A 25,187-nucleotide genomic window follows, 5' to 3' on the forward strand; every position below is an offset into this window, starting at 1 on the left:
GTGCCCTTTACTGTAGGGTATCAGTCACAAACATACAGTAGCATAAATGTGATAAAAACTTTAAATTAAATACTATCCAGTTTTGTTTAGTGTTTTGTGGTAGTATTTTCTTAAGAGCACTTGGTTTAAACAGGCAGACAGCCCAGCTTACTAAACAGTATGGAAGCTTGTACATACTAAAGAAAAAGAAATGTTCTTGTTTACCTGACTCAAAGTAGGTGGATATACTTATTATGTTGTATGTTTGTCTGAAGCCTGTTGTCTGTTTCAGGGATTTTTTCATTGTGTCTCCTGTAAACATATTTATTTATATTTCTGTTCCTTCTATTAAAAAAAAAAAAAATATATATATATATATATATATGTTTAGAAAGGGTAGTGAGTGGTGGGATGAAGAAGTAAGAGTATTAGTGAAAGAGAAGAGAGAGGCATTTGGACGATTTTTGCAGGGAAAAAATGCAATTGAGTGGGAGAAGTATAAAAGAAAGAGACAGGAGGTCAAGAGAAAGGTGCAAGAGGTGAAAAAAAGGGCAAATGAGAGTTGGGGTGAGAGACTATCAGTAAATTTTAGGGAGAATAAAAAGATGTTCTGGAAGGAGGTAAATAGGGTGCGTAAGACAAGGGAGCAAATGGGAACTTCAGTGAAGGGCGTAAATGGGGAGGTGATAACAAGTAGCGGTGATGTGAGAAGGAGATGGAATGAGTATTTTGAAGGTTTGTTGAATGTGTCTGATGACAGAGTGGCAGATATAGGGTGTTTTGGTCGAGGTGGTGTGCAAAGTGAGAGGGTTAGGGAAAATGATTTGGTAAACAGAGAAGAGGTAGTAAAAGCTTTGCGGAAGATGAAAGCCGGCAAGGCAGCAGGTTTGGATGGTATTGCAGTGGAATTTATTAAAAAGGGGGGTGACTGTATTGTTGACTGGTTGGTAAGGTTATTTAATGTATGTATGACTCATGGTGAGGTGCCTGAGGATTGGCGGAATGCGTGCATAGTGCCATTGTACAAAGGCAAAGGGGATAAGAGTGAGTGCTCAAATTACAGAGGTATAAGTTTGTTGAGTATTCCTGGTAAATTATATGGGAGGGTATTGATTGAGAGGGTGAAGGCATGTACAGAGCATCAGATTGGGGAAGAGCAGTGCGGTTTCAGAAGTGGTAGAGGATGTGTGGATCAGGTGTTTGCTTTGAAGAATGTATGTGAGAAATACTTAGAAAAGCAAATGGATTTGTATGTAGCATTTATGGATCTGGAGAAGGCATATGATAGAGTTGATAGAGATGCTCTGTGGAAGGTATTAAGAATATATGGTGTGGGAGGAAAGTTGTTAGAAGCAGTGAAAAGTTTTTATCGAGGATGTAAGGCATGTGTACGTGTAGGAAGAGAGGAAAGTGATTGGTTCTCAGTGAATGTAGGTTTGCGGCAGGGGTGTGTGATGTCTCCATGGTTGTTTAATTTGTTTATGGATGGGGTTGTTAGGGAGGTAAATGCAAGAGTCCTGGAAAGAGGGGCAAGTATGAAGTCTGTTGGGGATGAGAGAGCTTGGGAAGTGAGTCAGTTGTTGTTCGCTGATGATACAGCGCTGGTGGCTGATTCATGTGAGAAACTGCAGAAGCTGGTGACTGAGTTTGGTAAAGTGTGTGGAAGAAGAAAGTTAAGAGTAAATGTGAATAAGAGCAAGGTTATTAGGTACAGTAGGGGTGAGGGTCAAGTTAATTGGGAGGTGAGTTTGAATGGAGAAAAACTGGAGGAAGTGAAGTGTTTTAGATATCTGGGAGTGGATCTGTCAGCGGATGGAACCATGGAAGCGGAAGTGGATCATAGGGTGGGGGAGGGGGCGAAAATTTTGGGAGCCTTGAAAAATGTGTGGAAGTCGAGAACATTATCTCGGAAAGCAAAAATGGGTATGTTTGAAGGAATAGTGGTTCCAACAATGTTGTATGGTTGCGAGGCGTGGGCTATGGATAGAGATGTGCGCAGGAGGATGGATGTGCTGGAAATGAGATGTTTGAGGACAATGTGTGGTGTGAGGTGGTTTGATCGAGTGAGTAACGTAAGGGTAAGAGAGATGTGTGGAAATAAAAAGAGCGTGGTTGAGAGAGCAGAAGAGGGTGTTTTGAAATGGTTTGGGCACATGGAGAGAATGAGTGAGGAAAGATTGACCAAGAGGATATATGTGTCGGAGGTGGAGGGAACGAGGAGAAGAGGGAGACCAAATTGGAGGTGGAAAGATGGAGTGAAAAAGATTTTGTGTGATCGGGGCCTGAACATGCAGGAGGGTGAAAGGAGGGCAAGGAATAGAGTGAATTGGAGCGATGTGGTATACAGGGGTTGACGTGCTGTCAGTGGATTGAATCAAGGCATGTGAAGCGTCTGGGGTAAACCATGGAAAGCTGTGTAGGTATGTATATTTGCGTGTGTGGACGTATGTACATGTGTATGGGGGGGGGTTGGGCCATTTCTTTCGTCTGTTTCCTTGCGCTACCTCGCAAACGCGGGAGACAGCGACAAAGTATAAAAAAAAAAAAAAAAAAATGTGTGGAAATAAAAAGAGCGTGGTTGAGAGAGCAGAAGAGGGTGTTTTGAAGTGGTTTGGGCACATGGAGAGGATGAGTGAGGAAAGATTGACCAAGAGGATATATGTGTCGGAGGTGGAGGGAGCAAGGAGAAGAGGAAGACCAAATTGGAGGTGGAAAGATGGAGTGAAAAAGATTTTGTGTGATCGGGGCCTGAACATGCAGGAGGGTGAAAGGAGGGCAAGGAATAGAGTGAATTGGAGCGATGTGGTATACCGGGGTTGACGTGCTGTCAGTGGATTGAATCAAGGCATGTGAAGCGTCTGGGGTAAACCATGGAAAGCTGTGTAGGTATGTATATTTGCGTGTGTGGACGTATGTATATACATGTGTATGGGGGGGTTGGGCCATTTCTTTCGTCTGTTTCCTTGCGCTACCTCGCAAACGCGGGAGACAGCGACAAAGTATAAAAAAAAAAAATATATATATATATATATATATATATATATATATATATATATATATATATGGAAAGAGGGGCAAGTATGAAGTCTGTTGGGGATGAGAGAGCTTGGGAAGTGAGTCAGTTGTTGTTCGCTGATGATACAGTGCTGGTGGCTGATTCATGTGAGAAACTGCAGAAGCTGGTGACTGAGTTTGGTAAAGTGTGTGAAAGAAGAAAGTTAAGAGTAAATGTGAATAAGAGCAGGGTTATTAGGTACAGTATGGTTGAGTGTCAAGTCAATTGGGAGGTGAGTTTGCATGGAGAAAAACTGGAGGAATTGAAGTGTTTTAGATATCTGGGAGTGGATCTGGTAGCGGATGGAACCATGGAAGCGGAAGTGGATCATAGGGTGGGGGAGGGGGCGAAAATTCTGGGAGCCTTGAAGAATGTGTGGAAGTCGAGAACAGTATCTTGGAAAGCAAAAATGGGTATGTTTGAAGGAATAGTGGTTCCAACAATGTTGTATGGTTGCGAGGCGTGGGCTATGGATAGAGTTGTGCGCAGGAGGATGGATGTGCTGGAAATGAGATGTTTGAGGACAATGTGTGGTGTGAGGTGGTTTGATCGAGTAAGTAACGTAAGGGTAAGAGAGATGTGTGGAAATAAAAAGAGCATGGTTGAGAGAGCAGAAGAGGGTGTTTTGAAATGGTTTGGGCACATGGAGAGAATGAGTGAGGAAAGATTGATCAAGAGGATATATGTGTCGGAGGTGGAGGGAACGAGGAGAAGAGGGAGACCAAATTGGAGGTGGAAAGATGGAGTAAAAAAGATTTTGTGTGATCGGGGCCTGAACATGCAGGAGGGTGAAAGGAGGGCAAGGAATAGAGTGAATTGGAGCGATGTGGTATACCGGGGTTGACGTGCTGTCAGTGGATTGAATCGGGGCATGTGAAGCGTCTGGGGTAAACCATGGAAAGCTGTGTAGGTATGTATATTTGCGTGTGTGGACGTATGTATATACATGTGTATGGGGGTGGGTTGGGCCATTTCTTTCGTCTGTTTCCTTGCGCTACCCCGCAAACGCGGGAGACAGTGGCAAAAAAAAAAAAAAAAATATATCAACTCTATCATATGCCTTCTCCAGATCCATAAATGCTACATACAAATCCATTTGCTTTTCTAAGTATTTCTCACATACATTCTTCAAAGCAAACACCTGATCCACACATCCTCTACCACTTCTGAAACCACACTGCTCTTCCCCAATCTGATGCTCTGTACATGCCTTCACCCTCTCAATCAATACCCTCCCATATAATTTCCCAGGAATACTCAACAAACTTATACCTCTGTAATTTGAGCACTCACTCTTATCCCCTTTCCCTTTGTACAATGGCACTATGCTCGCATTCCGCCAATCCTCAGGCACCTCACCATGAGTCATACATACATTAAATAACCTTACCAACCAGTCAATAATACAGTCACCCCCTTTTTAATAAATTCCACTGCAATACCATCCAAACCTGCTGCCTTGCTGGCTTTCATCTTCCGCAAAGCTTTTACTACCTCTTCTCTGTTTACCAAATCATTTTCCCTAACCCTCTCACTTTGCACACCACCTCGACCAAAAACACCCTATATCTGCCACTCTATCGTCAAACACATTCAACAAACCTTCAAAATACTCACTCCATCTCCTTCTCACATCACCACTACTTGTTATCACCTCCCCATTTGCGCCCTTCACTGAAGTTCCCATTTGCTCCCTTGTCTTACGCACTTTATTTACTTCCTTCCAGAACATCTTTTTATTCTCCCTAAAATTTAATGATACTCTCTCACCCCAACTCTCATTTGCCCTCTTTTTCACCTCTTGCACCTTTCTCTTGACCTCCTGTCTCTTTCTTTTATACATCGCCCACTCAATTGCATTTTTTCCCTGCAAAAATCGTCCAAATGCCTCTCTCTTCTCTTTCACTAATAATCTTACTTCTTCATCCCACCACTCACTACCCTTTCTAATCAACCCACCTCCCACTCTTCTCATGCCACAAGCATCTTTTGCGCAATCCATCACTGATTCCCTAAATACATCCCATTCCTCCCCAACTCCCCTTACTTCCATTGTTCTCACCTTTTTCCATTCTGTACTCAGTCTCTCCTGGTACTTCCTCACACAAGTCTCCTTCCCAAGCTCACTTACTCTCACCACCCTCTTCACCCCAACATTCACTCTTCTTTTCTGAAAACCCATACAAATCTTCACCTTAGCCTCCACAAGATAATGATCAGACATCCCTCCAGTTGCACCTCTCAGCACATTAACATCCAAAAGTACTTTCATCAACACTGAAGTGTTGTTAGGGAGGTGAATGCAAGAGTTCTGGAAAGAGGGGCAAGTATGAAGTGTGTTGGGGATGAGAGAGCTTGGGAAGTGAGTCAGTTGTTGTTCGCTGATGTTACAGCGGTGGTGGCTGATTCATGTGAGAAACTGCAGAAGCTGGTGACTGAGTTTGGTAAAGTGTGTGAAAGAAGAAAGTTAAGAGTAAATGTGAATAAGAGCAAGGTAATTAGGTACAGTAGGGTTGAGGGTCAAGTCAATTGGGAGGTAAGTTTGAATGGAGAAAAACTGGAGGAAGTAAAGTGTTTTAGATATCTGGGAGTGGATCTGGCAGCGGATGGAACCATGGAAGCGGAAGTGGATCATAGGGTGGGGGGAGGGGGCGAAAATCCTGGGAGCCTTGAAGAATGTGTGGAAGTCGAGAACATTATCTCGGAAAGCAAAAATGGGTATGTTTGAAGGAATAGTGGTTCCAACAATGTTGTATGGTTGCGAGGCGTGGGCTATGGATAGAGTTGTGCGCAGGAGGATGGATGTGCTGGAAATGAGATGTTTGAGGACAATGTGTGGTGTAAGGTGGTTTGATCGAGTAAGTAACGTAAGGGTAAGAGAGATGTGTGGAAATAAAAAGAGCGTGGTTGAGTGAGCAGAAGAGGGTGTTTTGAAATGGTTTGGGCACATCGATCCAATTCACTCTATTCCTTGCCCTCCTTTCAACCTCCTGCATGTTCAGGCCCCGATCACACAAAATCTTTTTCACTCCATCTTTCCACCTCCAATTTGGTCTCCCACTTCTCCTCGTTCCCTCCACCTCCGACACATATATCCTCTTGGTCAATCTTTCCTCACTCATTCTCTCCATGTGCCCAAACCATTTCAAAACACCCTCTTCTGCTCTCTCAACCACGCTCTTTTTATTTCCACACATCTCTCTTACCCTTACGTTACTTACTCGATCAAACCACCTTACACCACACATTGTCCTCAAACATCTCATTTCCAGCACATCCATCCTCCTGCGCACAACTCTATCCATAGCCCACGCCTCGCAACCATACAACATTGTTGGAACCACTATTCCTTCAAACATACTCATTTTTGCTTTCCGAGATGATGTTCTCGACTTCCACACATTCTTCAAGGCTCCCAGAATTTTCACCCCCTCCCCCACCCTATGATCCACTTCCACTTCCATGGTTCCATCCGCTGCCAGATCCACTCCCAGATATCTAAAACACTTTACTTCCTCCAGTTTTTCTCCATTCAAACTTTTTTTCATACTATTTGCCATTTCCCGCTTAGCGAGGTAGCGTTAAGAACAGAGGACTGGGCCTTAGAGGGAAATATCCTCACCTGGCCCCCTTCTCTGTTCCTTCTTTTGGAAAATAAAAAAAATGAGAGGGGAGGATTTCCAGTCCCCCGCTCTCTTCCCTTTTATCGGTCTCCCCTGTTAGTGAAGTAGTGCAAGGAAACAGACGAAAGATAGGCCCAACCCACCCACATACACATGTTTGTACATAAAGGCCCACACCCGCACATATACATACCTATACAGTTTAATGTATACATACACAGACATTTCCATTTCCATACTATTCGCCATCTCCCGCATTAGCTAGGTAGCGTTAAGAACAGAGGACTGGGCCTTTGAGGGAATATCCTCACCTGGCCCCCTTCTCTGTTCCTTCTTTTGGAAAATTAAAATAAAATGAGAGGGGAGAATTTCCAGCCCCCCGCTCCCTTCCCTTTTAGTCGCCTTGTACGACACGCAGGGAATACGTGGGAAGTATTCTTTCTCCCCTATCCCCAGGGATATACACATGTACATATTCATACTGCCTTCATCCATTCGTCGCCACCCCACCACACATGAAATGGCACCCTTCTCCCCCCACATGCCTGCGAGGTAGGCTAGGAAAATAAAAAAGGGCTACATTCATTCACACTCAGTCTCTAGTTGTCATGTGTAATGCACCGAAACCACAGCTCCCTTTCCACGTCCAGGCCCCACAAAACTTTCCATGGTTTACCCCAGACGCTTCACATGCCCTGGTTCAATCCATTGACAGCACGTTGACCCCGTTATACCGCATTGTTCCAATTCAATCTATTCCTTGCACACCTTTCACCCTCCTTTGTGTTCTAGCCCCGATCACTCAAAATGTTTTTCACTCCATCCCCTCACTCCAGTTTGGTCTCCCACTTCTCATTCCCTCCACCTCTGACACATGTATATGTGTCCTGTAAAAATGTTCCCAGGATTTTTATATATCCTTGATTCATACAGTTTGGGAGAAAACCATCATACTGTCTGTTTCTGTTGGTGAATAACTTAATTTTTGGACATTTTCAGTTACAACACCATAATTGCTTGTTGTATGGGTCTGAAGCTTTGTTATTATAAATTTTAAGGCAAGACCAGACACATGTATGTAGATGTTATATCTGTCAGTATGTGTATTCAGAACTTTGTATCTGATCATTGACTTTGCCTGATCAAGTTGGATTTTGATGAAGCTTAAGGTTATGCAATTTATTAACTCCTTAGTTCAGAAATGAAGAGAGAACTGAATATTTCTTTAGTATTTGGCTACACCTATATGAATTTCCTGAGGTCTGTTTACCAATTACTAATTTTATCAGTCATCAACTCATTCATTCTTGCTTCCCTATATACATCCCAGCCTGTAGTTACTAACTGATGGCTGTTTTTTTTTCTTATTGAGGTTATTCTCATATGGTAAGATACCAGTGTTGGGGCATTTATGTCACTCATATTGCTTAGAGATAGGTGCATATTTCATCTTTCATTTGTTGTTAACTTACATTAGCAATTTGAATCTGTATCAAGTCATTATTTTGACTAAAGCTATTCAAATTATCAGATAAACTGAAAGGAGGTTTTGTTAGATGAACAAGATATAGCAATTATCTTTTTACAGGTAGAGTGATATTGCAATGCTAGTTTTAACCTCATGAATATAAACAAAATGAAATTTGCTCAAGATTGAAAGTACTTTAAGTGAGGCTGTTGCTTGTTTGTTCTGTGTTATTTTGCAAGCAGGAAAGATAGATATAATAAAGTACTCTGTACACATTTTTATTTACAAACAGCATCTACTTGTACGTGTTCACGTTGCTCATGTATAAAAATGCACTGACTGCATATATGCCAGTACACCCACAGCAGCAAAAACATACTGAAAGGAGTAATGTTTGGAATGTTAGCTTATAGTTTTATTTGCTGGCATAAATTCTGAATACTTAAATGTGTTATTTATTTCTTACTGGTATAGATCATTTCACTTTATTTCATTTCTTTTTGAATGAAAATCAGATCATCACTGCCTGCCAAAACTTAGGCATGGGCAATAACATTGTGCTAGTGTTGCCCTCTGCCAGTGGCCTGCAGAGGGTGAAGCACAAAAGGCTTAGAAGTGGCACTGGAGTTCACCAGTTGTGGAGACTCTTTTGCCATGGCCATCCCTTTTAGGGAGTTCCCAAAGGAAACAGGTGTCAGAGATATATATTGACAGATAACTAAAACTCAGACTGAATTACATAAGTGAGGCATTGTGTGTAGTGATATTACTGTGTGGGAATATATGAAGATGCATCGAGACCATGTGTTTGAAAGTGGTTTTGTATGAACTCGCTAGCTGTTGATAGGAAAAACCAATATGTGATGTAGATACATAGATTGATATATACTACCCATTTCATAGACAGTCGTGGAAAGGGTATGTGGTGAAGGCATCAGGATTGGCAGCAGGGAAAGGTGTGGTGGTAGCAGACACTGTTGCCTCTGCTTCTGCAGCTGTGGACACTGTTAGCACAAGCTTTGGTGCTGCTGGGAACACAATAGTTATAGAAGAGTTGTTGTATGGTGAAGAAGTTTCTGTAAGTATATGATATTGAAAGTTTTGTGCACAAATTGCCCTAAGAAATTAATTTTTAGGCTTCCCTTCAAATTGTAATGCTGCATGAATGTTGTTTCACCAGTATTCATGGCTTCCTTGAGGTTATATCAGTAGGAACAGTCATTCCAGTGACCAAATAGCTGTTCTTAGAAATTTTTATTCGTGAATATGGTAATCAATTCATTGTCGCTTTAAAGCACTCTGTACTATATTTATGTATGAAAGATATTGCTAAATTATTATCTTGCATACTTTTTATGAAACAGTTTGCATCTTTTTAACTATAAACTGATACTAGTTTAATTTGACCTGATATGTAGTTGTGTCTGGGACATACCAGTTGATCTTAGATGAAATGACAGTTTAAGAGTAAGGCATGGTAGTAAACGCATTCTGAGTGAGAGTTAAGCACAGTGTGCTGAAATGGTGCAGACATATGGAGCAGATAAGCAAAGAAAGACCAATTAAGAGGATCTATACACCAGAACCGGAGAGAGCGAGGGAAGTGGGAGACAGAGAAGATGGAAGGATGGAATGAAAGAGACTTTGAGCTTTTAGGGCCTGAACATTCAAAAGAATGAAATGCATTGTATTGAACAAATGGGAATGTTTTTGTATACAGTTAGCAATATGCTGTCATTGGGTTGAATGAAGGCTTATACAGCAGTTGGAAAACCATGGAATGGTCTATGGAGCTTTTTGGTTTTAATGCATCATTCATGACAGGAAGAAAGTAGATGTAAACAACTGGGGCCCCTTTTGTCTGTCCCAGGTGCTACTACAGTAAAGGGAAATGGTAAATGTGTGAAAAAAGTATTTTATACTTTGTGAATGTAAGTAGGTATCAGATATGTATGTTATGATGTACTGTATGCTTTCCTCTACAGCTTTGTCATATTCTTGCATTAGGTTTTGTGTTTCACTGATGGAAATTCTGTAGCTGTGATGCCCCCAGCTCAGGACCACAAACGTCTTCAGGACGGTGACCAAGGACCTAACACTGGAGGAATGGGGGCCTATTGTCCTTGCCCATTTGTTTCACAAGTGGAACTTCAGACAATAAAAGAATCTGTACTGCAGAAAACTGTTGATGGACTAAGAAAAGAGGGATTCCCCTTTGTTGGTATGTTAGTATTGTTTATGTAAACATGATTGAGGGTTATTTCTTTTTGTTACTCTCTACCACTGTTTTGCTCTTTTACTAATGCTGGTTCTGTGTTTGGCCACATCTACCCATCATTTCCATTTCTCTTACAAATTAAGACCTCATTTGTCTGGGTTAATTGGTGTTCAAGGTGGTCCAGGTATCTGAAAATTCAGATAAGCAAAGAATTTCAAAAGCAAACAAATGTGACCTGAAACATTAATCATGAATTGGAAATTATGAATCGAATACACATCAGAGTGTGACCTGAAATATTAATCATTATTTGAAAATTATGAGTTAGGTACACATCAGACATTTTGAAGAAGGATGATTTACAGTTGCAGGATCTTTTTGCACTGGTAATTGCTTGGTAAATGTGCTCCTCCTCCATAAACTTTCATATCTGGGTCATTTTCAGATCATTTGTTTCTCAGTGATATTAGGTTTGCTGATAACATATCTTAATGCTTTGCTTAGGATTGCTAATGACATGAATTGCTGATTACCTCATTTTACAGGTCTTTGAGATTGTATTTATTTTTTGTTCTTCAGATTTTGGCTTTGCAGTGAAATTTTGTTTTCATGAAAGACAAAAGAATTTGTGTGCAATCCTGTTCACTATCAGACACAGATGCTGCAACTTCAACAGGAATGACAGAATTCAGCTTAGGAGAGCAAATTAGTCAACCACTCTGCTGCTTACTAGCCATAAGATGATTCCTTTAAGCAAATCGGAGTGAAGCAGCAGTATGCCTATGTGGCCATCAGATTTATTTATTTATTTTGCTTTGTCGCTGTCTCCCGCGTTTGCGAGGTAGCGCAAGGAAACAGACGAAAGAAATGGCCCAACCCACCCCCATACACAATGTATATACATACACGTCCACACACGCAAATATACAATACCTATACATCTCAGTGTACATATATATATATATATACACACACAGACACATACATGTATACCCATGCACACAATTCACACTGTCTGCCTTTATTCATTCCCATCGCCACCTCGCCACACATGGAATACCATCCCCCTCCCCCCTCGTGTGTGTGAGGTAGCACTAGGAAAAGACAACAAAGGCCCTATTCGTTCACACTCAGTCTCTAGCTGTCATGCAATAATGCCCGAAACCACAGCTCCCTTTCCACATCCAGGCCCCACACAACGTTCCATGGTTTACCCCAGACTCTTCACATGCCCTGATTCAATCCACTGACAGCACGTCAACCCTGGTATACCACATCGATCCGATTCACTCTATTCCTTGCCCTCCTTTCACCCTCCTGCATGTTCAGGCCCCGATCACACAAAATCTTTTTCACTCCATCTTTCCACCTCCAATTTGGTCTCCCACTTCTCCTCGTTCCCTCCACCTCCGACACATATATCCTCTTGGTCAATCTTTCCTCACTCATTCTCTCCATGTGCCCAAACCATTTCAAAACACCCTCTTCTGCTCTCTCAACCATGCTCTTTTTATTTCCACACATCTCTCTTACCCTTACATTACTTACTCGATCAAACCACCTCACACCACACATTGTCCTCAAACATCTCATTTCCAGCACATCCACCCTCCTGCGCACAACTCTATCCATAGCCCACGCCTCGCAACCATACAACATTGTTGGAACCACTATTCCTTCAAACATACCCATTTTTGCCTTCCGAGATAATGTTCTCAACTTCCACACATTCTTCAAGGCTCCCAGGATTTTCGCCCCCTCCCCCACCCTATGATTCACTTTCACTTCCATGGTTCCATCCGCTGCCAGATCCACTCCCAGATATCTAAAACGCTTTACTTCCTCCAGTTTTTCTCCATTCAAACTTACCTTCCAATTGACTTGACCCTCAACCCTACTGTACCTAATAACCTTGCTCTTATTCACATTTACTCTTAACTTTCTTCTTTCACACACTTTACCAAACTCAGTCACCAGCTTCTGCAGTTTCCCACATGAATCAGCCACCAGCGCCGTATCATCAGCGAACAACAACTGACTCACTTCCCAAGCTCTCTCATCCCCAACAGACTTCATACTTGCCCCTCTTTCCAAAACTCTTGCATTCACCTCCCTAACAATCCCATCCATAAACAAATTAAACAACCATGGAGACATCACACACCCCTGCCGCAAACCTACATTCACTGAGAACCAATCACTTTCCTCTCTTCCTACACGTACACATGCCTTACATCCTCGATAAAAACTTTTCACTGCTTCTAACAACTTGCCTCCCACACCATATATTCTTAATACCTTCCACAGAGCATCTCTATCAACTCTATCATATGCCTTCTCCAGATCCATAAATGCTACATACAAATCCATTTGCTTTTCTAAGTATTTCTCACATACATTCTTCAAAGCAAACACCTGATCCACACATCCTCTACCACTTCTGAAACCACACTGCTCTTCCCCAATCTGATGCTCTGTACATGCCTTCACCCTCTCAATCAATACCCTCCCATATAATTTATCAGGAATACTCAACAAACTTATACCTCTGTAATTTGAGCACTCACTCTTATCCCCTTTGCCTTTGTACAATGGCACTATGCACGCATTCCGCCAATCCTCAGGCACCTCACCATGAGTCATACATACATTAAATAACCTTACCAACCAGTCAACAATACAGTCACCCCCTTTTTTGATAAATTCCACTGCAATACCATCCAAACCTGCTGCCTTGCCAGCTTTCATCTTCCGCAAAGCTTTTTCTACCTCTTCTCTGTTTACCAAATCATTTTCCCTAACCCTCTCATCATCATCATCAGATATATATATATATTTTTTTATAGTGGTGGATGTGAAATTTACGAGAACAGAAAAAACTTTGCTGACATCTTGATATTGTGTATCTAAAAAGCCTAACTTAAAACCAGATTTTGAAGAACAACTGTGTATTGTGTGGAGGGTCACAGTACTGGTTGCTGTAGGTGGATTCTGGTTTGATGTAGTTCTGATAAGCCAGGTTTCATGTACTTTCATATTCCCAACTTTTGCATATCCTGTTTTTATATTTTTCTGTACTTCTACGTTGTTAAATGTTCCTGAAGATTGCTATGAAATTCGAATTACCATTTCAGGGGTGTTGTATGCAGGTCTGATGATGACATCATCAGGACCAAAGGTCCTTGAATTTAACTGTCGTTTTGGTGACCCAGAGACGCAAGTTCTTCTGTCCCTTCTTCGATCAGATTTGTATGACATCATCATGGTGAGTTGTTGTTCAATCTGTGTTTAGAAATTAGAATCTATTGTACGGCTAATGATATTGTCTTATTATGCATTTCCATTGGACAACCATAGTAGATAGGAGCTTGTCATAGGAATCTGTGATAACACATGTCTACAAAGTTTGCATGCATTTGTGAATATGAGAATCCTCACTCAACTAAGACCCTTTTTGCTCTCCCTCTATGACATGCTGTCATATGCCTGATGCTCATTAAGCCCATTTTCCCATAGCATAGAGCATTCTTTTGAAATGAAAAAATGCTTTTTACATTTTATGCAAGCTCCCTGAGTGCATTTTCCATTCTTCATTGCGCTGTGATTCAGGGTTGTGTTGAAGGACGGCTGGCAGAGATTCCTGTTAAGTTTGATGAAAAAAACAGCTGTGTTGCTGTCTGTTTGGTCAGTAGTGGCTATCCAGGAACCTACCCTAAGGGCAAGCCCATAACAGGTGGGATTATATTTCTTAGATTTTGAGGTTCACAGCCTATTTGTATAACCTTTTATGATTATATTTTATAGTTACTTTTTTCATATGTCTATCTATCTGTCTATATCTCTGATGCCTGTACCCATTGGGAACTTCCTCAAGGAAGTGGCCACGGGAAAAGAGTCTTCATAACTGAACTCCAGTGCCCCATGTTAGCCTTTAGTGCCTTATCCTAAATATGCCACTGGCAGAGAGCAACTCGAGCGTAGTGTTTTCAGAGACTTCTACCTAATGTTCTTGGCAATTACTTCTACCTAATGTGTCTATGTTATTATCCCATCCTTATTACTTTACATTTGCTCGGGTTTCAAACCAATTTTTGGAGTCTGTTAGGTCCACTTGTAACCTGATGCAATCCTCCTTTCTTTTTACTTCTCTCATGATCTTTGCATCATCTGCAAACATATTTAGGTCGGATTTCAAACCTTCAGACAAGTTATTAACAGAGATCAATAAGACTTATGGTTCCAGAACCAAACCCTGTGACACTGCTTGTCATTTCAGTCCATTTGGAAAAGCCTCCCCTAACATGCTTCCTTTGTTCCCTTCTACTGAGACAATCTTCTGTCCATTGTAGGAGTTTCCCTCTTTTCCTGCCTAGTGATCCAGCTTTTATTAAGTCTCATGCAGTCAGATGGTTTCTGGTTATTCGGATACAGACAGTCCACTCAGCCTTCCATTTTGTCCAGTACTGAGCTCACTTTCTTGTAGGACTCTTAAAAAGTTAGTTACACGTGACATCCTTTCCCTAAAATCATGCTGTCTCTCAGTAATTTTGTTTGGTGTTTCTTGCATGAGCAAGAAATCTCCATCTCTTACATAACACCTGGGAACTCAAAACTCACACTTCTCTGTTGTCAACTTTTAAATTGCTAATTTATTCTATTCTATTATACTTTGTCGCTGTCTCCCGCATTAGCAAGTTAGTGCAAGGAAACAGACGAAAGAATGGCCCAACCCACCCACATACACACGTATATACATACACGTCCACACACGCACATATACATACCTATACATTTCAACGTATACATACATATACATACACAGACATATACATATATACACATGTACATAATTTATACTTGCTGGATTTATTCATTCCCGTCGCCACCCCGCCACACATGAAATGACAACCCCCTCCCATCTTATTGAAATTGACACTGCTGCTAGACCTGGCTCTTTTTATTCACCTTTGCTGTTTTTGCAGTCTCAATCCAAACATAGCTCTGTTAAATACTATGTTTCCTCATTCTCACATGATCTTCCTATGGTATTAATGGACCCCTCATCCTGTTGGTAATGTTAAAAGTGAGGAGTCACTTTCAACAATGTTCTGTGTTTGTCTGCAGATGAAAAAGTACATCATCATCCGAGAACTTCCCATCTCAAAGGAGCTCCCTTTACCCTGTTTCTGCTTGATGTATGGCCTCAAAGCTGTGGAATCCTTTTTTTCGTATCAAAGTTATCGCACAGTGATTTTATAGGGGCAAATTTGAGAAATATGTTGTGTGTAAACAGAAGGCTAGATGGGTCTTGGGAGGTCAAAAGATTAAAGAAACTATGGAAATGACCATTTTGCGATAGTTTTGTTGACTAAGGTTTGGCCTTTCAGTGTCACCCATAGTTGGTTGTTAGAGAGGAGACCTGCCCTAAAGTGTCACTTGCTGTAGCAATATTGCCATAGGACTTATATGAATGGAATACCAAAAATATAGGAGACTCAGAGTCAAATACAAATTATAAAATAATGGAAGAAATAAATTTATTGGGGAAGCCAAGATATATGATTTTATATAAATGGATTTGTTTTTTAATATCTTTTTCATACAAAAAAAAGCACTGAGCAACCATCAGGTTTTATCATTACAAGTTAGATCATAACAACAAAACCCATGAAATGGATCTTAGGGTTGGTTACTTCCTGCTCCTGGAGTTCCATCTATCCCTTTGAGGCTCTTGTAGTACTCAGGAAGCTGGTTGTGTTTACTGTTGTGGCTTTGTGAGTTTGTCTGCGTGCAGGGCAATTGAGTAGTAAGTGCTCGGTGTCATCCTTATGTAAGTTACATCGTGGGCATGAAGGGTCTTAGGATATGTTGTAATGATGAGTGATGCCTAGAGTATAAGTAGGAAAGTGTGAATTTGTGTTTGGAGAGTATGGTTTCTGATTGGAGTGTGTCTGGTGGCTTGGATTTTAAGACATTGTGGGGAAATCAGTTATTTAATGATTGATGGGTAATTTGAGCATGTGTATGTGTTATCTCAGTGTTATGTTTATTAGAGATTGGGGGTAGGATATGTGAGTAGAGGTTTCTGAAGTGTGAGGCAGGGGTATGCTTTTTATTTCATTGTAAGGGCTAGTGTTTAGTGGTTTGGGTGGGAGGGGGTCTAGTGATGTTGCATAGAATTGAGTGCCAAGAATGTTGAAGTGGGAATGTATTTGGAGGATTTTTGTTTCATTGTGAAGGTATTGAACTTTTTTGGTTGCCTAACAGCCATTGATTGTTGTAAATTCAACTGTTTTACTTCTTGTCACAAAGAATTGCTGTCTTCACATTCTTGCAATGAAATCCTTCATGCAGTAGATTTCAGTTTGCACCACAGAGAATATCTTGATTTTATGAAGAGCTACCCAGGTTGAGTTTTTCAACATAAGTCCTTGATCATTATGACAACTACTAAAACACCCTTGACCTCATTGCTTACCTTTTGAGCTTTACCGTTATAGATGCACTATTTCTTCCTCGTAGGTTCATATTATCACAATATCATTTCTTTTCTTTCATACTAGGTACAGGTACACCACCAAATTTTCAGCCACTGATGGCTCGGCACCTCCTTTAGTCCGGACAAAATTACATGAAGGGAACTTGAAATTACCGCGGTCTTGCAGACTAGTTTACTAGGCGGCCACAGATGGTGTTGTGTGTAGGGCGTGCTTATTTACATTCTATACATTGCACTTGGTGGAGATACTGCAATTCTGTGAGATTCTTAGCTTATTTTGCTTAAATTTAACCTTAGCTTTGGCTTCTAAGACATATCAGAGTGCCAGTTGTGGTGTCAAACGTAAACACCAGTCCATATCGATCCAAGATAAAATAGAACTCTTGAAAAAAATTGACCATGGTTTTTCGATGCATAAGCTGTATGACATCTACAGTATTGTTTCATCAACTGTTTATGATATAAAGAAGCAAAGGGAGAAAATATTGAAATTCTATGCAGAAAGCAATTCCAAGAAGCAAATGACAATTAGAAAAACTTTGAAAGATGGTAAGAGTACTGAGCACGATCAAGTGATGATGGAATGGTTTTTATTTAATTTACATTTGATGTTTGTTTTATTTAGATTTCTAGCAGTCCATGGTATACTTTAGACACAAAGGAGATGTATAATTAGTGTGTTAGAGATGTGTTGAATTATTATTACATGACCATGGTTGGTCCAGCAAAATGGTTAATCTGGCAAGGATTTGGAACCAAGAGTGCTGGAAAAACGGTGGTGTACCTGTACATCCATCCTTACTTTGGCATGTTTGGAGGCCTCGTTTGTCTCAGTTTTGCAGAGTTTACATTGTTGTAACTTGGGACATACACTGTCTTCACTGGCCAGGATTCATACAGCTGTTCTGAATGCATAGAAATGGTCATTGTAGAGGGTGGAGTTCTATATCACTTTATGTACTGAAAACCTTTAACTAGTTATTCATGGATTAGCTCCATTGCATTTTGCATCAGGGACTGAGTGTATTGGGACTTGAATGCTTCCCTTCTCCTTATTTCATTTTGACTTCATTTCTGCTCTGAATTACTACAAAATTGTTTTATATTCAGTTGCGTGTACTTTCATGAAAATAAGTGCACTGACCTAATTCTTAATGATTTAATAAAATGCACTAGTCCACAAGCAGAAACACTTCCAACAACTTTTTTAGTTCAGCCTTTTCTTCTCTTTTCAGATCTAATCAGTCTATCACTAACTCCTTAAGCATACAGAGCTACTCTTTTCCATTCTTTATTTTAGATGATTCTACATATATGTATCTTGCTGAACTTATGCTCTTTTCGTATATTTTGCATGTACAAGGCCTTATGTTTTTCCCTCCTTCAAGAAGACAAGGCATATTGGCCTTGTATTGTAATAGAATGTGCCTTTGAGTTGGCTCCAATCATTGCTCATCAATTTTGCCTCAGCTTGAAGACTCGCACCTTCCATTCCCTTCTTGGAAGTATGTACCAGTCCAGCAAGTCAGTCAGAAAGAAGACTGTTCTAAGGATCTTTTGTCATGATACTCAACATTACTAAAGCATTAACAGGGGAAGGTACAAATCTTAGGCTACTAAGATTCCTTTTCTGACTTTTTGTGTGTTCCTGTTGTCAGTGTATAGTTCCACTAACAGTCACTTCATTGTTGAAGTCATTAATAGAATGCCATCTTCCACTTATTCTATCTTCCTCTGACATCATCAGGAGTGGTCTGCTTCACCTATGCTGTTTCTTTTGTACATAAATGATATTTCTCTTCATCCTCTAATCTTATTCACTCTCGCACTATTGAATCTTCTCACTTTCCATCCCCTCTTGACTCATGCTAAAGGCATGAGTTGGTGTATACTTACAACAGTAATATTTTATGTGAGTAGCTATTCCATATCTATAGATTTAACTTTCATCTCTGTTGAGAGTATTACTTGCATTCTTGGGATAGCTCATCTTCCAACCTTCTTTTTTCTTGAGTGGAATCAGAAGTCTAGTAGCTTATTAACTTTTCTACTGTCATCTCTTTAACCACCATTTTGCTTCTGCTGTGGTGTTGCTTTCCAACCTTTTCTCTTAAAAGATATCATATTTGCCACTGCTTTAATGAGCTGTTTGCTGGTCCACAAGCTTCTATGACCTGCCTGAACATGAATGGCTGCTTCTTCCCTCAGTTTTTGATTGAATACCAGCTACACAAGGATAGGTTGTTATAATAACTCCTTTCCCCAACACAAAGTGGTGGAATTCTCATCCTTCTTTTATCTTTCTCCTTTTCTACAACCTCTTTACTTTAAGAGTTGGCTTTGTTACTCCTAAGGAGCTCTCATTAATTTCCCTAGTATTTCTGACTCATTGTTTTACCTTTTTATCTGATGTTATTTTAATTGAGGTATATTTTTGCCCATGCTCTGATGACTTGTATGAAAAAGTAGTGGTAAAAAGAATATTTCCCTCAGATAGATATGAGATACTGAATAGGAGTTCACCTTAAGTTTTAAGTTTAGTTTTGAAAGCTTTACATTTACTGTAAATTTACGGTAAAATAATGTTAGTAAATGCTTTTTAGGTACCTTACATTGGATGAGTTCCATACTTACCCATAATGTGATGACTACCCAGTATTAATTTAGAATTGAATTAAAACAAAGAATGCTGAAGTGCAGAAGTTTATCCAGTTCCTTAAACATGGCTGAAGTTCATATGATATTGGAATGTGCTTAGTTTCATGGTTTGATGTGTCTTTGACAGGATTGTCAAAAGTTTTACAAGAGGTTGGAGTGCAAGTATACCATGCAGGAACAAAGCTTGAGGGAAATTTGTTTGTAACATCTGGAGGGCGGGTCATGGCTGTTACCGTCACAGACTCCAGTCTTGTTGCAGCTGCTGCCAAGGCCACAAAGACAGCCAGCAAAATTTCGTTTGAAGGAGCTTTCTTCAGAAAGGATATAGCTTCCAAGGCTATTGCTAGGTCAGCTAATTGAACCTTTTTCTTATGCTCGGCCTGCACTAGAAGATCTGTCTGCATTAGAAACATAAAAAGGGAAATCAAGCTACACAAATAATGATTACCTTAACTATTAATTACCAAGAGCCAACCAAGTGCAAGCAAATAGTTTTTGTGCATTCACTTCATGTTACTCATTGGCTTTGCTAACTACCAGTTCAGCCATTGTACTTTTACCTAATTTGTAGATTTTTCTTTACCAGCCTTTCATATTGTACCTACTTAGCAAGCCTTCATTCGTGCACCCTTCTGTTCGTCACATTGTACATCTTTGTTTTGGATATGTTCATTTTTTCTAATATTTTCCCATGACATACAGGCTATGCATCTCGTTTACTTTATTTTCTCTATCCCTAAATCATCCTGGAAAAACTAAGGTTTCACATCCCAGCATAAAAATAGGGACAGGTCCTATAATGCAGTCTTCTTGCATGCTTTGCATTTTATATCAAAATTCTTAGCAACTTCCACATCTCCCTTTTATGCCTGCTCTGAACTTTAGCTTTCTGAAGGTTGTATAGTGATTAGTCATTACTCTTCAATACTTAAACTCCATGTTAAGTTATTCTCCTTGTATGGACTGTTGTTGCAGAGTACTACTCTTCTAAGAAAATATAAAACTTGCTAATACTTTCATATTTTTCAACATGATCCCCAAACACATTTCACTGTAACCATGCCATTCTATTCAACTCTGTCTTTGATTCAGCAAACAAACTGCATCATTCCCATGCAGTAACTACAATAGTTTCCACTATATCCCACCATCATTCAGCCATACCTTGCAATCTTACCATTTCATTCTGATGTCATTTAATGCCCTCTTTGTGTACATACCAAACATTCATGGGAATATCAGACATATGTGACACATTCCCACATTTATTTCAAAAAGCTCAGTCATTGCCATTTGCTTTTCCTTTAGCTCAGTGTCCTTGATAAAAACTAAAAACATTAATTATCCTTCCATGCAAACCTAAGATTGAAAACCTCCCCAAGGCCTTTTTTTTAGTTTAACTTACTTATAAAATCTTGAAGTACTGCATACACTACCCATTTCCTTTTAAGATCATATTTTACCAGTTTGAATTTGAAAATTGTGCTTACACTTTGCTCTTTATATAACCTCTTTGTTTTTCACTAGAGTAATTTGGTGATACTTTCTCTACAGTCCTACCACATGTATATATCTATCTATTTATCTGTATCTCTGATGCCTGTTCCCAGTGAGTAGTTTGATAATACTTTCCCTACAGTCCTACCACATGTATGTATCTATTTATTTTTATCTCTGATGCCTGTTCCCTCAGGGAACTCCCATCAAGGGGGTGGCCAAAGCAAGTCTCCACTTATCCCTCTCCTTACAAGACACCATACATTATTTCTCCATTTCTCACCTTTCATTACTCTGCTACTTTTAGTCCCCATGTCACAAGTGGTCTTCCTCTAATATCAAGCCCTTTAATCAAGCTATTGTGCATTCTCCTTGTAAACTTCGATCTTGTATTCTTTCTGCATGCCCAAACCACCTCAAAATTATTTTGTTGCACCCATTGTACCTCTCTATATTTCATTTTCTTTGCATATCCTGTCATACTAAATCTCTCAAACACCTTACTTAATGTGCTAAGACTTTCTCCCTTTTAACTTATGTAGTGAAATAATTTTAATGGTTTTCTAATCATGATTTTGAATTATAAATGATAGGGTTATGTAATGATTTTTATGGTTCTCAAATCATGATTTTGAGTTATAGATAATAGGGTTACAATGCATGAACACTTTTAGAAGGATATGGCTTTCTCCCATCTTGAGTATTGATTAAATCTGAGACTCAGGGAAATGCTTTGAGATGTAAGTCTCTTCTTTATGTGAACTATCTTTACACCAAAAACGTACATAATTCCTAATCTGGCCACTTTTGTTACTGGTGTGTGTATTGATTGAGTAGACATGTTGAATTGAGGAGTCACTTAATTATTGCCTTCAGCCAGTGAAGGCATCGCTTAAATTATAAGAAGTAAGAAACTGATTTTTTTTTTGCTTTGTCGCTGTCTCCTGCGTTTGCGAGGTAGCGCAAGGAAACAGACGAAAGAAATGGCCCAACCCACCCCCATACACATGTATATACATACGTCCACACACGCAAATATACATACCTACACAGCTTTCCATGGTTTACCCCAGACGCTTCACATGCCTTGATTCAATCCACTGACAGCACGTCAACCCCGGTATACCACAACTGATACACGATGTTTTTGTTGAATTCAGGTAAGCTAACTTTTTGCTTACTTGGTTCTTGAGCTTGAGAAGGGTTGGTTGAGAAGGTAATCAGTTTTTTCCATTAGTGTGACTTCCAACTTTAAGAGGTCTGTACTTACTATTAGAAGAAATATTTTAAGACAGATTCCTTCAGCTCATGAGCTTTTAAAATACGAAGTCTCAACACATTAAAAAATGTTTTTAGAGTGCATTATTTTTTTTTCATCAATCATTTTGGCTTTTCTCACTTTCTTAACACTTTTATAATTACATTTTAGAGATAGCTTTCATTTTGAGAAACTTTATAAATACATTATCATGGAATACATGCTATGGGATACATCTGAGTTTTCTTGACCAAAAAATACAACTTCATTCTATTTACAATGGATGGACTAAATGTTTGCATTCCCTCATTACTTTTACATATCACAAATCGGGGTTCAGTTAGCTAAAGTGAACAGTAGCTTCCTCATTGAAATGGTATTGGCTATTAAAGATAGGATCAATGCACTGTTGTTTGCTCATACTATTGTATGTTTCAGTAGTACAGTATATAACCTGTTCGTATCATGATTCCTAACAGGTGAACTTATTCAATGACTGTATTTCCTGTGGGTTGTCAGCAATGAAAAAACAACCAAAAATATTTTGAGTTGTTTTCTCACGTCATGACCATGAAATTGGTGACCCAGGGGAAGTTAATAAACACAATTGATGTTATCAATTTATGTACTGCGATGTTGTCATTGGTGTTGAGAGCAGGTACTCAGAGGTGTATTAGTTTGTGACCTGACGTCCCCTATGTCCATGCAGTCAGTCTCTTGTAGTGCTAATTGTTACAAAGACTAAAAAACTAAGAGAAGAGAACATTTTAAGAAATAGTTTAAGATAGAAGTGACCAATACAAAGACTAAAAAACTAAGAGAAGAGAACATTTTAAGAAATAGTTTAAGATAGAAGTGACCAGTTTACAGTCTTAACTCCTCTAGAATGTTTTATGAAGATTGTTGCTGGTATCTAAGCTTTGAAATTAGTGATTTACTGATAGGTTGGCTGTGTTGGTCTTTGTGTTGTCAAATTAATGATACTATTCATTTTTCACAGTGCCAGAGTTCATTCACAGGTAAAACTGAAAATAGCAGGTTGAGACTGCCATATCTTTCAGTCTAGTTTCGTGGATCTTAATTTAAGGGATACTATTTTGTAGCTCACATTTTACTTTAAAATCCAAGATACTTAGGTGTAAAATGAGGAACATGGATAGGATTTGATTTGATTATAGAATTTAGGCTTCTAAGCCAAGCACTGGAGCTTCTAAGGCTATTCAGCTCTCTTAATGCAGATGAAGAACATGGAACTGAGAAAAGTTAGGTGGAAGAGATCTAGTTGAAGTTATAAAAAGTTTCTTAACTCGGATATAAACTTTACAAGAAAGATATTTTCTTAAAGTACTGTTCATCATAAAAAAATGTTTAATTCCCAATTAAGATTCTTTGTAAGAACCTGATTCTCTAAGAAACTTAAACTAATAAGGTGATACTAGAATTCTTTGCAGGTCATAATCTTCTTTATTGGTACCTCTAGTATTCCTAATATAGGTCTTCTGTGGGTCATGGTGGAATAACATACACTGACAGTGGTGTGGACATTGTTGCTGGAGATGCTGTGGTGTCAATCATTAAAGACATTGTCACTGCAACTGCCCGCTCTGGTGTGGTTGGTAGCCTGGGTTCATTTGGAGGATTATTTGATCTGCAAGCAGCAAATTATGTTGACCCTATTTTGGTATCTGGTACAGATGGTGTTGGCACAAAACTAAAGGTATGTCGCTTTACTTTTGTGCATATATTGAGAAAACTTGTATCTGCTGCATTTCTCTACTTTTTGCAAAATGTCCCATGAATTTTATTAATCCAACATGAATGTATTTTACTTCAGAACATTATCACATTGCTTCACTCAGGTTGCACAAGCAATGGGTGTGCATGATACAGTGGGGAAGGACTTGGTAGCCATGTGTGTTAATGATGTTTTGGTTCATGGTGCCGAGCCCCTTTTCTTCCTGGATTACTTTGCCACAGGTCATTTGGAGGTTGGTCTGGCAGCTGAAGTCATAAAAGGTGTAGCAGAAGGCTGCTCAATTGCTGGATGTGCTCTTATTGGTGAGTTATGCTGCAGCTCATTTGGAAATAGGTATATTGCAGTACATGGGGTAGCCACAGAGTGATGGCTCTCAGAACGATATATTGCAATAGCATCACCTGAGAATTAGAGTAGAAACTTGTTGAACTACTGCAAGTTTTGCAGCAGCAACAGATGTGAAGAATCTTTTTTATTATTTTAAAATGAGAATGAAGTATCTAACTATATTGTAAGGATTTTCAGTTATAATGCTTTTTTACAATGTTATCAAAGCAAACGATGTTAAATAATGTTGGGAACACCCAAGTTTTCATACTTTTAAGGAGCCATAAAAGTGAAATTGCCTAACTTGAAAAGAGTAGAGTAGGTAATATAACGGCCAAATACATAAACATAGTTAACACTAAGTGGAATGGATGAACTTATTGTGGAAGTCTTGACAAACCATTCATTCCACCACTACCTACTGTAATCCCTCATAACTAGCATTTTCAGTAAGAATAATTAAATTTTGTCTAATTTACCCATAAAATGGCAATAGGTGCTGAATCAGAAAGTCTGATTTACATCCTGCCAAAGTGTAGTTCACTGATGGTAAGCAGTTTTGGGCATAGTTGATACACAAGAATTGGATTGGGGAAATTTATACTCTGAAGTGCAACCTCCCTTTTTAGCATGGGTTTCATTTACTCATACAATGACATTTCACTATAATGACTGATTGCTGGGAATGTAACTCCACTGTTCTGTAAGGACTCCTTGTACTGTATTATGCTACTGTATATGTTAATCTCTACCATAGATTTTCAGTATTTTACCAGTTTACGATTTCTCTTGTGTTTGTTGAGAGTATATGATTTGTTATGTCCACCCTCTTGATTCTTTGTACAAACT

At 39.5% G+C, this 25,187-nt stretch overlaps 1 protein-coding gene across 2 annotated transcripts in view; it reads left to right on the plus strand.

Moving 5' to 3' along the window:
- The window catches only part of Gart (trifunctional purine biosynthetic protein adenosine-3 Gart), a 100,225-nt gene that overhangs the window by 13,078 nt on the left and 61,960 nt on the right, over positions 1 to 25,187 (plus strand). For both annotated transcript variants that reach the window (XM_071669274.1, XM_071669273.1), the window contains 7 exons: positions 9,029 to 9,203; positions 10,133 to 10,346; positions 13,478 to 13,608; positions 13,953 to 14,076; positions 19,628 to 19,847; positions 23,750 to 23,972; positions 24,115 to 24,313. In XM_071669274.1, the coding sequence (XP_071525375.1) occupies positions 9,029 to 9,203; positions 10,133 to 10,346; positions 13,478 to 13,608; positions 13,953 to 14,076; positions 19,628 to 19,847; positions 23,750 to 23,972; positions 24,115 to 24,313 (1,286 nt within the window). The remainder of the gene's footprint in view (positions 1 to 9,028; positions 9,204 to 10,132; positions 10,347 to 13,477; positions 13,609 to 13,952; positions 14,077 to 19,627; positions 19,848 to 23,749; positions 23,973 to 24,114; positions 24,314 to 25,187) is intronic.

The sequence above is a fragment of the Panulirus ornatus genome, chromosome 14, assembly GCF_036320965.1.
Source record: "Panulirus ornatus isolate Po-2019 chromosome 14, ASM3632096v1, whole genome shotgun sequence".
NCBI classification, from domain to species: Eukaryota; Metazoa; Arthropoda; class Malacostraca; order Decapoda; family Palinuridae; genus Panulirus; species Panulirus ornatus.